The 15,217-nt window shown below is 42.8% G+C and overlaps 1 protein-coding gene across 1 annotated transcript in view; it reads right to left on the reverse strand.

Moving 5' to 3' along the window:
- Nucleotides 1–15,217, reverse strand: part of LOC124553815 (6-phosphogluconate dehydrogenase, decarboxylating) — a 137,679-nt gene that overhangs the window by 38,919 nt on the left and 83,543 nt on the right. The window contains exon 3 of the mRNA XM_047127799.1: nucleotides 11,269–11,513. Coding sequence (XP_046983755.1) covers nucleotides 11,269–11,513 — 245 coding nt within the window. The remainder of the gene's footprint in view (nucleotides 1–11,268; nucleotides 11,514–15,217) is intronic.

Below are 15,217 nucleotides of genomic sequence, written 5' to 3' on the forward strand. Positions count from 1 at the left end.
TAGGAATAAACCCAGTATTTTTTTGGAAACCAAACGAGTGGGTTGAATTGGGTTTCAGTGGGATTTTTGGGATTATTTACATATTGACAACTGTATACTTCAGTTTAAATTCTTATGATTAAGTTTTTCAAAACCCATTCTTACAACTATTTTATTCTACAAGGGTGAGTCAAATGAAAAACCTTAAATTTGTAATAACAAATTGAAATTTCGCAATGTTATCCTGTAAGAATGGCTTGTAGATGGCAGCATAGTGCAGATGCACACATCCCGTCGCAGTATCAGTATAAAGATGGCCGGCCCACTTGCGACTTGCACCAGGAAAGAATTGCGTTCTGTTATTCGGTTTTTGCGTAGTGAAGGTGTGAAACCTATGAAGGTTCAGTACGGTGATGCATGTTTGTCACAGCAGAAAGTCTACGAATGGAGTAGGAAGTTAACAAATGGTGTGACTCAGTGGAAGATGCTGCTCGTCCAGGTCAGGCACAACGAGTCGTGACTCCACAGAACATTGCAGCAGTTGAAGCCACAGTGAAGGAAAACCGCCGAGTGACACTGAATGACATTGCAACATGTTTACAGGTTAGTCACGGGTCAGCACTCCACATTGTGTACGATGTGCCCCAGTTTCACAAAGTGTCTGCAAGGTGGGTGCCATGGCAGTTGACTCCTGAAACGAGAAAACGACATGTCGATACTTATGAGGAACTTCTTCGGCACTTTGAATGAGAAGGTGATGGCTTCCTTGCAAGAATCGTTACTGGGGACGAAACCTGGGTTCACTTCCAACAACCGGAAATGAAGAGAGCGAGAAAGGAATGGCACCATTCCTCATCACCAAAACCAAAGAAGTTTCGAACAGAACCATCAGCAGGGAAGGTTATTCTGACTCTGTTTTGGACGAAAAAGGCGTCATTTTGGAGCATTACATGCCTAGAGGGACCACTGTCACCAGTAGATCATACACAGATCTCCTAAAAACTCCTGTGCGGCCTGCAATCAAATCTAAGCGACGTGGATTGCTGTCAGCAGGTGTCCTTTCACAACACGACAATGCGAGGCCCCACACTGCCCGTACAACATTTGCAACAATCACAGACCTGCATTTTGAGTGTCTTCCTCATCCACCATACTCACCAGACCTTGCCCCAAGTGATTTCCTTATGTCTGGACCACTCACAGATGTAATGGGAGGAAAGAAGTTCCGTTCTGATGAAGAGGTACGCCACGCGTTGCACGAGTGGTTGTGTGGACTACCAAAAGAATGTTTTTCTAAAGGAATTTATGCACTTTGTAAGCGCTGGAGGACTTGCATTGAGTGTGGGGCAGATTATGTTGGAAAGTGATACAGCTTTGTACCACTTCTGCACAATAAATAATATTTAGAAAAATATTTAAGGTTTTCATTTGACACACCCTTGTAGCTACTAAGAAATATTAACATAGCCCTCTGAAGAAGTCCCTCCTAGCATTTACAAAATCTTTGATAATGTTGCTGCTGCTCTTGTGGTCTTCAGTCCAAAGACTTATTTCGTGCAGCTCTCCGTGCTAATCTATCCTGTGCATGCCTCTTCATCTCTGAAGAACTACTGCAAATTACATCATTCTGAATCTGCTACTGTAATCATCTCTTTGTATCCATTCACAATTTTTACCCCCAAGATTTTCATGAACATAATGATTCAGTAACTAAGATGAAGTAAATTTCACTGACCAGAGTACTGAAACCACCTGAAATTATTTTATGTGGCCTGTATTCAGTGTCAAAAATTGTTTTAATGGAATCCAAAGCAGAGAATTCTCTCAAATGAGGGTATTGACGACAGCTGTCTTGTGTTAGGATGAGGTAGAAGAGCCTGATGACTGACATCAACGTATAAGCAGCACTCTTTCAGTTTCTTTGTCCTTACTGTGTATACTGAAAAATAGTTAAATATTTTCGTGACAATTATTTCAATGTCAGCAGTGAAGACTCGTCAGCACTCGATACAGTATTGGGAGAATATGGGCAAGGCATCCCATTCCTTCTACATTTTTTCCTAGTTTTTCTTTACTTTGACGAAACGCATTCTGCTGGCCGTGTCGACAAACCCCTCCAAAACTGGTATTGTCTCCAAAAAAGTGATTAATTTACCTAATGGAATCTGCAGCTGTCTTAAAGTATCTAGACAAAACTATGCAACTGTCTCCAATGTTTCGTTATTCAGTGAGTCAAACTTCAGCTTCTTTTGGATTCCGTCATTATTGAATAAGTAAAGGAAACACCTTTTCAGCCTCGTGATTCGATGCATCGGTGTGTATGCTGTAAAATGAAAGTTGTTGCAATTGTTTTACGCGTTTGGACACACAATGTGGTGCGAAAATATTTTCAACAATTGCTGTTGGTTTGGTCCCGCCTGTAGACTGCTTTGTTGCGACTTTGGAGTCAGAATACATTGTGGCATTCAGTTTTTTGGTACAGTTGAGAGAACTGACTGATTGATGCTCGTCAATATTATAGGCTATTGTTAGATCTGCAGCAGCAATGAGCAATTCTTCCTGGGTATCTTCCTTAATTACGAATGTAGAAATAGGCTTCAATGTCAATGCTACTGCGGATTTATTTGTACGATTTTCATAGAAATGTGATGCCTCACATCTGCCCTACCCTCACAGTTACTGAGATAAAACAGCTACAAATCTCACACAGTACTTCCTGATACATACATCCTTTTGACAAAACGCAACTCTTTTGTGCAACCATCTGAAAAGTGACACTTTCTCTTTTGAACCTTAGGCATTTGTGTAAGTTACAGTAAGTTTATACGAATGCACGATGTCCGTTCTACATTGCACACTCATTAACTGGTTCACCTTCATGGGCAATGAATCCACCTTCCTCGATGGGCACGCACAAATACGACGACCTCCTGCGGGTATCTCCAAGTATTGAGCATTGAGCACATAGACAGTGACACAGACTGCTGATGGGTGGTGAGAGACGGAGTATGGGTCGCCCAGGAGCTGTGCCGAGAGAGTTCATGCAGTTGTGATGAACACTGTCCAGGTGGTGCAGTTGTTAGCACACCTGCCTAGTAAGTGGGAGATCCTGGGTTTGGATCCCGGTCGAGAACACATTCCGCATAATGTCCCGAAGCAGCGTTTCCCTTTCCTTTGCTTCCCTCCCTCCCTCGTGAAGTATGAACTAACCACAACGCTCCCACTCCTTCACTTAAATCACTAAGTACGAACTTACCACACTCATAATTTAAGACTGCATAAATTTCACAGTTTTGTAAAACTGTGGCTGGAACAGCATTAAATCCTACCAATGCACAAACCCCTATTGTGTTCTAACAAATTTACAATAAAGTTCTCATATAGTATGTACGGATAAATAAATATTTACACCGATTTTTAAGTGAAGCTAAGAGAAAAACATGAAAATGTTGTTCTCCAAAAATATTGCTTGACTGAACCCTATATAATATTTTATTTTATTATGGGAGGCGGTAATGATACACCAAGTAGGTTGCAAATGAGCAATTCAATCCCTGTTCACACGTTTCAATAACAGACAACTTTGCCATATTTTAATCACTTTGAAAGAAAAAAGACAGCAACATTCAGATGAAACAGTCAAGACAACCAACCAACAATTGAATTTCAAACAAACAAAATGTATCTTAATAAAGTGACTGTAATTTTTACTGCGAGAATAAATAACAGTGGAATGACCAGTCTTCCAGATAGTATCATCAGACCTTACCAGATTGTAGGATGAGCAAAAGCTCGAGAAGTATACAGAACCATGACTGCAATCTTTTATTTATTTATTAGTTGCCATTGTCATGTGTGCCTCCACCCAATAAGAAATCACTGCCTGTGTGCAACTGTTATTTTAATATTAAAACATGTAGTGAATTAAAAATGCTAGGACAGGTCATTGTGATAGCACCAACGCAAGTCACTAGATCACAGGCCGACCAAAAGATGGAACAGAACCCGCGATTTCCCAAACTGAATGTGAACTGTTCGAACAGTTTGAGTAGGGTTCAAACATAACCCTACTTGCAACAGCATTGTGTAGAATCAGGAAAAAATTAGGTCTTGTTGATATGCTGGGACAAGGAAGTCCATAAGGGTGACTGATCTATCATCATTTCATCCCCATCGACGCGCAGGTCGCCGAAGTGGCGTCAAATCAAAAGACCTGCACCAGGCGAACGGTCTACCCGATGGGAGGCCCTAGCCACACGACATTTCCATTTTTATCAGGACAGATGGCAACCCTACACAGGCTGCGGTCAAAGTGGCACCAATATCTACGAATTCCGCCGACGATCAGCATAAGTTGAAGACAGCCGACGTCTTCAAATCAGTACACCACTACAAGTGCAGTCACACTGTGGCCGATCTCACTGCCAGAACATATACACTTTCTGTGACAATTGACGAAATTCAAATCAGTTTGTTTTCTTCGGTCAAATCGACGGATGTTCTCACATATGAACTGTGAGAAACTGATGCTCAATTCAAGAAAGAATGAGTTTGTGGCACCCTGAGGAAAAAAATATCATTATCGAGATATAGTTTGGAATCTGTCTACTGATGTTACAGGTTAAGGTGTGAATTATAACCTCAAAAAAATACACTACTGGCCGTTAAAATTTCTACACCACAAAGATGACAAGCTACAGACGGGAAATTTAACCGACAGGAAAAGGATGCTGTGATATGCAAATGATTAGCTTTTCAGAGCATTCACACAGTGACACCTACAACGTGCTGACATGAGGAAAGTTTCCAACCGATTTCTCATACACAAACAGCAGATGACCGGCGTTGCCTGGTGAAACGTCATCGTGATGCCTCGTGTAAGGATGAGAAATGCGTACCATCACGTTTCCGACCTCGATAAAGGTCGGATTGTAGCCTATCGTGATTGTAGTTTATCGTATCGCGACATTGCTGCTCGCGTTGGTCGATATCCAATGACTTAGCAGAATATGGAATCGGTGGGTTCAGGAGGCTGATACGGAACGCCGTGCTGGATCGAAACAGCCTCGTATCACTAGCAGTCGAGATGACAGGCATCTTATCAGCACGGCTGTAATGGATCACGTAACCACGTCTCGATCCCTGAGTCAACAGATGGGACCGTCTGCAAGACAAAAGCCATCTGCACCAACAGTTCGATGACGTTTGCAGCAGCATGGGCTATCAGCTCTGAGACCGTGGCTGCGGTTACCCTTGATGCTGCATCACAGACAAGAGCGCTTGCGATGGTGCACTCGACGACGAACCCGGGTGCACGAATGGCAAAACGTCATTTTTATTCGGATGAATCCAGGTTCTGTTTACAGTATCATGATGGTCGCATCCGTGTTTGGCGACATCGCGGCGAACGCACATTGGAAGCGTGTATTCATTGTCGCCACACTGGCATATCACCTGGCATGATGGTTTGGGGTGCGATTGGTTACACGTCTCGGTCACCTCTTGTTTGCACTTATGGTACTTTGAACAGTGGACGTTACATTTCAGATGTGTTGCGACCCGTGGTTCTACCCTTCATTCGATCCCTGCAAAACCCTACATTTCGGCACGATAGAGCACGGCCGCATGTTGCAGGTCCTGTACGGGCCTTTCTGGATACAGAAAATGTTTGACTGCTGCCCTGGCCAGCGCATTCTCCAGATCTCTCACCAATTGAAAACCTCTGGTCAATGGTGGCCGAGCAACTGGCACATCACAATACGCCAGTCACTACTCTTGATGAACTGTGGTATCGTGTTGAAGCTGCATGGGCAGCAGTAGCTGTACACGACATCCGAGCTCTGCTTGACTATGCCCAGGTGTATCAAGGCTGTTATTACGGCCAGAGGTGGTTGTTCTGGGTACTGATTTCTCATGATCTATGCACTCAAATTGCGTGAAAATGTAATCACATGTCAGTTCTAGTATAATATATTTGTTCAATGAATACCCATTTGTCATCTGCATTTCTTCTTGGTGTAGCTATTTTAATGGCCTGTAGTGTAATTTGTTCAAATGAGAAGGATGGCATATCGTATGTTCAAAATTACTCTTGTGGACCTTTTTTGTGTTCTGGTGGGTGGACATTAGCTGTCTACCATTTATTATTACTGCTTACTGATGTTTTTATGCCAGTAGGGGGTGATTCTGTTACATGAAATGGTTTGCAAATGTGGTGTTATTTGGGTTCAGTTTCCAGTGCTTTACGTATTTGGAGTATCTTAGTTTTAGCTTTGTTTATCTTTCATACATATGTTAAATGACAATCATTGAAGGTTAATTAATGCATCTTTACACAACTTCAAATAAATTCAGCTAAACATGGTGTTAGTAATCTTGCCTTTCAGGGTCATCACTGATGACCTTGAGTAGGTAAAGCCGAAGGCTCATACGTGAAACACTTTCGGATAACGAAAGCTAATTTCAAGTATTTCTAGAGGTGTGATTAGAGCTCAGTTAAAAAATCTGACATTCACATTAAAGATGCAGTTCTGGCTCAAGGAAAGACGTGACACTTTGGTTTTTGACATCTGGCGATTACATCTTTCCAACATTCAAGCCTATACAACATTCTGAGAAATACAAAGTTTGTGTGTGCGCTATGCAGGATGCTATTTATGATGCCCCAAGACTAATGTAAAGCGAATATCTTCACTCTTGCACCTCGAACCCTACGGAGCGTTAAATTTTTTCTATACTGAATTTTGAAGCTATGCTTCATGCAAATGCACTAAAAAGACACTGTGATAACTTAAATGATTCCTTTATTAAAAGCTACACTCTATCTCAAATAATACTGCCATCAGAAACCTCGTTGCTTTCTTTCTCAAATCCAATGAGCAAATGTTTAAAGAGCACTAAAGTTTCCCGTACTAGACTGTGGTTACCTAATACCCTGCCACCATTGCATTGATCTATCTTTCACTAACTAAGTAATTCCTCCTCATTCTCTCTCAAATTTTATCTGTGTATCGTACGAGAGAAACAGCATCTACTTTCACCATGTAACTTAACCGTCATGTGCTCATAACTGCATTGGCAAGTCCTTCATACACTGAAATCGCACAACCTACCACAGCAGCATCATAAACTATACTCTGAACAAAGTCTTTGAGAGAGAACTTTAATGTGGTATATGATAGTAACTGCATACTAATATTCATGTATACATGTGAAACATCAAGAATGCCATGTTAGATTGAAAGGTAGTGGCTGCTCCTCATACTAATCGATGGCAGGAGAAGAAAACTGGTGGCACAAAGTTAACGCATTTTTAACTTTTGTGGCACGGCATTTCCCCCTTCATCATGTTGTGTAATTCCAAGAACTGAAGACAAGAGTGTACAGTAGTCGCCACGTTCTTTTGGAGACAGCTATAGCCAATTTACATGCATTCGGTATCTTTTTAATAGCAAATGCCGCACTGCAGCACTTGTATCCAAGTACAGGGGGATTGTGGTACCCATCCCGTCCTTGGAGGTTAAAATCTAACCTACTTCGTAGCGGAATTGATTCTAACCTAACCTAGCCTCCTCGATCCTGTCAAAAACCGACGAATGAGACCAAGCTGTGCGCCGATTTTGTCACGCAACCTCGAGTGACGACGTCCGATGACAGTTGTCGGTGCCACTGTGAATGCAGCCTTACGAGGAATATGGCCATACCACAGAAATCACAACGGCACAGCAACATTGTCATTGCAACCAATGTTGTTATAATGAAGTTCTATTGTAATTTTTAATATTAATCAGAAGTTCAATTTCCGACGTATACTTTTTTATCTGCAAATTTACCACTTAGGATCATGCTACAATTTCATTTCTTCTTTGTCTGAAGTCTCCTCTTTGTCCAGTACTCCCTCATATGGATGCTCTGCTGTTGCTTGTTCATCCATCCACGCTCTTCCAGTCTTCTTAGTTCTTTTAGACTTTAAACCCTTTCGAATTTTGGAGCACTGTCCGAAATGTATCCATATTTAACATCTGAACTTCCTGAAGGTTGAACATTTCCAGATCTTTACGAGCTTCGTTAATTCGTGTCTTACAAGGGAACCTCCCCAATGCACCCCCTCAGATTTAGTTACAAGTTGGCACAGTGGATAGGCCTTGAAAAACTGAACACAGATCAATCGAGAAAACAGGAAGAAGTTGTGTGGAACTATGAAAAAAAAAAGCAGAATATACAAACTGAGTAGTCCATGCGCAGGATAGGCAACATCAAGGAATATGTGAGCTCAGGAGCGCCGTGGTCCCGTGGTTAGCATGAGCACCTGCGGAACGAGAGGTCCTTGGTTCAAGTCTACCCTCGAGTGAAAAGTTTAATTTTTCGTTTTCAGAGAATTATCAAAATTCAGGCACTCACATATAATCAACTTCGCTCTTCAAAATTCCAGGACATGTTCAGATTTGCTTGGACATATGCAGGATTTGATGGTCTACACGTATAAAAATTTGAAAACGTTAAAAAAATTTGTTTTCACAGAGCACAGGGAAAACTGTGCTACTGTGAAACTGTTGCATTCATTTGTTGCAGTTTATGTGACAAACTCTTATGTATTCATCACTTTTTTGGGAGTGATTATCACATCCACAAGAAAACCTAAATCAGGAAAGGTAGAAGAATCTTTTTACCCATTCGCCAAGTGTACAAGTTAGGTGGGTCGACAACATATTCCTGTCATGTGATGCACATGCCATCACCAGTGTCGTATAGAATATATCAGACGTGGTTTCCTGGATCAAATGTTTTCGGTTCCCATTGGACAGGCACGTCCTTTCGTCTACTAATCGCACGGTTTTGCGGTGCGGTCGCAAAACACAGACACTAAACTTATTACAGTGAACAGAGACGTCAATGAATGAACGGACAGATCATAACTTTGCGAAAATAAAGAAATTAAAATTTTCACTTGAGGGAAGACTTGAACCAAGGACCTCTCGTTCCGCAGCTACTCACGCTAACCACGGGACCACGGCGGCCCTCAGCTCACATTATCCTTTATGTCTCTTATCTTGCCCATGGACTACTCAGTTTGTATATTTTGCTTGTTTTTTCATAGTTCCACACAACTTCTTCCTGTTTTCTCGATTGATCTGTGTTCAGTTTTTCAAGGCCTATCCACTGTGCCAACTTATAACTAAATCTGAGGGGGGTGCGATGGGGAGGTTCCCTCGTTAGTTGTCTTCTTTTTCCAGAAGTAGCTTAATATCCTTTTGGTTAGTCTGGTTTTGTCCATTCCGTACTGGTGTCCTAGAAGTGAAAAACTCCTCTCTTTGATGGCCTCCGAGATTTGCTCCACCTTTTTGTAGATTTCATTGTTGGTAAAAAGTTTACAGCTAGTTTCGACCTGGGTCGGACCCACGATTTTCCGTAACATTCTTCTTTCTAGTATCTTCAGCTTTTCCAACTTTCAATTCATTGAAAGCCATACGCTGGCATACAGGCACTCTGTTTTTTGCATTGTAGTGCTTTATTTTTGGCATTCCAAAAGAACGCACCTTCTATTGAAAATGTTTTTAGTTAATCTGTAAGCTCTCTCCAATTTTTGAGATCCGGTCCCCCGCAGCAGCTTTTTCCAGTCCGCACTCTCACACAGCTTCACTGAAGTATTTGAATTTTTTTACTCTCTCAATACTTCCAATCTCTGTTTCAAGGAATTGTGGTCCGTGTTTGTCACTTAAGGGGGTAGGACGTCAAACGGAGCAGGAGAGGCACCACAGGACATTTTAATTTCCACTGTCTATACTTTTACAAATAAATTCATAAATTTTAACAGCATGACCGGGAGGGATTCAGGATTCATACTCATAGCAGTGGAAGCTCAGAAACTCAACAAAACGCATTTGTTTTTTTTTTACAAGTGAAATTTCATCATTTTTTCACTTACTACTGGCTGCATTTGTTGCTATAGGTACAGGTATAGGTACAGTAAGAGATTCTTCGATGAATTTTTCACAGCATACAAACAGTAGTTACAGGTGTATGAAACTCTAGAAGTTATTTAATTTATGAAAAAATGAATGAACTGTTACTTTTAAACTTCATGTTTAGAAAAAACTCAAGTTTTATAGTTAATTATCCCAAATTTTCCCACAATTTTTTAATAGACTTGGAAAAATTCTAGTTTTTCATACACCTGTAACTACTGTTTGTATGCTATGAAAAATTCATCGAAGAATCTCTCTTACTTAGGAAGAAAAGTGTACCTATAGCAACAAATGCAGCCAGTAATAAGTGAAAAAAACGATGAAATTTCACATGTAAAAAAAAAGGTATTTTTCTACGTTTTTGAACTTCCACTGTGATGAGTGAGAGTCCTCAATCCTTCCTGGTGATGGTGACAACGTTTTATGAGTTTATTTGTAAAAGTATAGGCAGTAGAAATTAAAATGTCCTGTGGTGACTCTCCTGCTCTGTTTGATGTCCTACCCCCGTTAACGAATTTGGTCTTCTCTTTTGAGATCCGAATCCTTTCTAGTAGGTCGATCTGTATGGCCGCTTCTTACAAGTTCTCTGAAAGTATCACAAAATCATCAGCAGATGCCAAGCACTTGACTTTAATCCTTCCCAATTTTTTTTCTATACAGACTGGGCTAATCCCTCGATTTTCAAGTTCAGAGTTCCAAATTCTCACAATCTTCTCCACGGCACAGTTAAATAATATCGGAGATAATCTGTTGCTCTGTCGCACACCTGTCTCTATTTAAAATGGTACGGACAATTCTTCCGTAAACTTCACTTTGGAAGTTGTGCCTGTTGAGGTTTCTCTTACAATGTTTGCAGCTTGTTTATTGAAATTTCCTGGCAGATTAAAACTGTGTGCCAGACCGAAACTCGAACTCGGGGCGTTTCCCTTTCGCGGGCATGTGCTCTACCAACTGATTCTGCAAGGTTCACAGAAGAGCTTCTGTAAAGTTTGGAAGGTAGGAGATGAGGTACTGGCAGAAGTAAAGCTGTGAGGATGGGGCGCGAGTCGTGCTGGGGTAGCTCAGTTGGTACAGCACCTGCCCGCGAAAGGCAAAGGTCCCGAGTTTGAGTCTCGGTCCGGCACACGGTTTTGATCTGCCAGGAAGTTTCATATCAGCGCACACTTCGCTGCAGAGTGAAAACCTCATTCTAGCTTGTTTATTGTTGTTTAATGGGAGAGATCTGTGGAATGCTAAACGTGGTGGTCACAGCACAGGTTATCTTTTGGGAGGGGAGGGGAGGGTGAGGAGGAAGTGAGAGACCACATTACACCCCTGAACGCACCTGGAAGATGTCCTTGACGTGCGGCCAGGCCCCCTTGTCGCCGCCGGGCATGAGGGAGGGCCCGTAGCGCGCGCCGTCCTCCCCGCCGGACACGCCGGTCCCGATGAAGAGTAGGCCCTTCTCGTGCAGCGCCTTGGTGCGCCGCTCCGTGTCGTGGTACTCCGAGTTGCCGCCGTCGATGATGATGTCGCCCTTCTCCAGCAGCGGCACCAGCTTCTCGATGAAGTCGTCCACCGCCTGCCCAGCTGCGTACACACATACACACAATTACTTCACCTACCGAGGGGAGACATGCGAGCAAATGATAGGTTATACACACACAGGGTGTCTACGTGGACAAGGGAAAAAAATGCCGGATCTCCCAATTAAAGATACACTTTCTCCCGGGCAAAAATACACTTTCTCCCGGGCGAAGATACACTCTTTCCGTGTTAAGTGACCGTATACTATTCCTTGGCACTGTAAAACTCATCAATCCTTTGAATGTGTACAGTTTTATATACCAACGTAGAATTTCCCGCCACTTTAGGAAACGAAACTCAGGGGGGGGGGGGGGGGGGGGGGGGGGAAACACGTTTTGAAAAACCTTTGATGTGCAGCAATATGTACACCGCATATTTTCGTATTACGAAGGTATAAATTCGAATTCCACCAAATACCGCATTTTACTTTCCGAAGCATTGAAATGGACATTGCGATGCGCTTTTGTAAGCCCGTCATAGCTAATGTCACGTGATCTCGCAAGCTGATGACAGCAATAGGACACGTGATGTAGTCAGCCAATAGCAAGATCACTCTAAGTAATGCGAAAACACAAATAACAAAAGTTAATGGTTTAAATTAATATACATAGCATTCACATATAATATTTATCTCTAAGATTAATAAGCAGGAAGGGAAGCTAAGCTTCCACAAATAATGTTGATCTTTTCTGCGCGTGTTACACTTCAAGACACATCACGTAAACGCGCCACTAAAATTTTTAATAACGACCTAAATGTCTGATTTTCTGGGCTCGAAATTCTTCTAAATGGCAGTCCTAAAGGAGTTGATTTTTAAATGAGAGTCAAACGCTTTGTTATTTAAGACATTCATTCTCGCACGGGGTTCATCTTGCTTAAAAGGAAATTTGCTTTTAATGTATGTCACGCTTTTCAAACCACCGTTCGCAATATTTTCCCGCTACCTGTTAGAAATAGGTTCGTTTCAGCAGTTGGAAGATAGCGCCAGATAACAGTCGTCACCGCGCGATGACGCAGGAAGGCCATATGTTCGTACGTGTAAACATTAAAAGATCTTGCATTATGTCATAAAAGGATACTTCAAGAGCATCGGAATTTCGTGATCCATACTGAAATCCGTAATTCGTCTAAAAGTGCACACTCATATGTAAATTTTCTTCGAGTACCACTATTGTATTATCTCATGTTTGGTTCTTTATTATGGCATAATGTCATACGTGCACTTTAAATGCAGCGAACAGTTGAAAACAGCCAACAGTGAGAAATTAAACAGTTCGTTTCAAATAAACTGACTGCCTCAGCAGAAAAGATTAATAAAAGCCAAATCTCTATAGCAAACCAACAAAGATAACTTCATTGTTCCGCAAGGCGATTAATGCTTGACTGTCAGAAAGTTAGAAATAAAATCTGAAACTAATAACATATTTTAGCCTTCCGTAATTATGCGCACGTAATTTAATTCATTTGATATCTCCCGGGCACAAAAATCGGTTTTATCATTCACCGTGAGAGCAACGACGAGGAAACAACAAAATCACAGCTCATGTGGAGATGACCCACCTCCCCCACCACAACTCAGACTGCTCTGTGCATCAGCCCCGGATCTCCGATATTTCCAAACCGGGGCAATATTATGTAGTGCCGCCAAGCCACACTTAACCAGAAGCGGGAGAAGGTACTACTCATACGCGACTCAACTGCGCATGCACAACAGCCCGGCCGGGGTGCCCGAGCGGTTCTAGGCGATACAGTCTGGAACCGCGAGACCGCTACGGTCGCAGGTTCGAATCCTGCCTCGGGCATGGATGTGTGTGATGTTCTTAGGTTAGTTAGGTTTAAGTAGTTCTAAGTTCTAGGAGACTGATGACCTCAGAAGTTAAGTCCCATAGTGCTCGCAGCCATTTTAACCATTTTCTTCCAAAAGCCTTTCACACACTTTGCTGTTGGTGAACACTTGTATGAGCACTGTGTTTTGTTGTTGCATACGACACATTTCCTTTGCAACTTAGGTTTTTTAAGTTCTCTCTCTCTCTCTCTCTCTCTCTCTCTCTCTCTCTCTCTCTCTCTCTCTCTCTCTCTCTCATGTTTCGTTGTTGCAGTAGCAGAGTACAGTAACATCCTTTGTTAGAGTATTGGTTCTTACCACTCAAAATCACAAAAATTTAGCTGAAAACTAAAACAATGAAAAATTCCCGGAATTGTAAAAAATTCCCGGGTTTTTCCCGGTTGTCCCGGGTCGTATACACCTGGACACATCAAAAAAAGTATTGCATCACCCCGGTTCCCAGAACTCGTGAAGATACACATTGACTGAGGATATTTTATTACTGACACAGTCCCTTTGACTGTTCAGAGATGTCACTAAACCCACCCAAAGATGTGAACAGCCTTGTCTGAGCAGCGCCTATTAGACGGAGGGGGTCAGACAGCCGATCAGCTCCAGTCATTCCACCAGGAATGAGGTACACGGCTCGGTGTTGTCTGTAGTTCAATCATGCCTAAACGGTAAATACCGCGGTTCGATCGCGTCCCCATTGTTACTTTGAGCCAGGAAGGTCTCTCGACAAGGAAAGAGTCCAGGCGTCTCTGAGTGAACCAAAGCGATGTTGTTCGGAGACGGAGGATATACAGAGAGAGACAGAAACTGTCGATGACCTGCCTCGCTCAGGCCGCCCGAGGCCTACTACTGCAGTGGATGACCGCTACCTACGGATTATGGCTCAGAGGAACCCTGACAGCAACGCCACCATGTAGAATAATGCTGTTCGTGCAGCCACAGGACGTCGTGTTACGACTCGAACTGTGCGCAGTAGGCTGCCACGATGCGCAACTTCACTCCTGACGTCCGTGGCGAGGTCCTCCTCTGCAACCATGACACCGTGCAGTGCGGTACAGATGGGCCCAACAACATGCCGAATGGACTGCCCAGGATTGGCATCACATTCTCTTCACCGATGAGTGTCATATATACCTTCAACCGGACAATCGTCGGAGACGTGTTTGGAGGCAACCCAGTCAGACTGAATGCCTTGGACATAGTGTCCAGCGAGTGAAGCAAGGTGCAGGTTCCCTGCTGTTTTGGGGTGGCATTATGTGGGGCCGACGTATGCCGCTGGTGGTCATGGAAGGCGCCGTAACGGCTGTACGACACGTTAATGCCACCCTCCGACCGATAGTGCAACCAGATTGGCAGCATATTGTCGAGGCATTCGTTTCCATGGATTACAATTCGCACTCCCATCGTGCACATCTTGTGAATGACTTCCTTCAGGATAACTAAATCACTTGACTAGAGTGGCCAGCACATTCTCCAGACATGAACCGTATAGAACATGCCTGGGATAGATTGGAAAAGGCTGTTTATGGACGACGTGACCCACCAACCACTCTCAGGGATCTACCCCGCATTGTCGTTAAGGAGTGGGACAATATGGACCAACAGTGCCTTGATGAACTTGTGGATAGTACGCCACGATGAACAAAGACACGTGTGAATGCAAGAGGACGTGTTACTTGGTATTAGAAGTACCGGTGTGTACGGCAATCTGGACCACCACCTCCGAAGGTCTCACTGTATGGTGGTACAACATGCAATGTGTGGTTTTGATGAGCAATAAAAAGGGTGGAAATGATGTTTATGTTGATCTCTCTTCCAATTTTCTGTACAGGTTCCGGAGCTCTCAGAACCGAAGCGATGCAAAACTTTT

The sequence above is a fragment of the Schistocerca americana genome, chromosome 11, assembly GCF_021461395.2.
Source record: "Schistocerca americana isolate TAMUIC-IGC-003095 chromosome 11, iqSchAmer2.1, whole genome shotgun sequence".
NCBI lineage: Eukaryota > Metazoa > Arthropoda > Insecta > Orthoptera > Acrididae > Schistocerca > Schistocerca americana.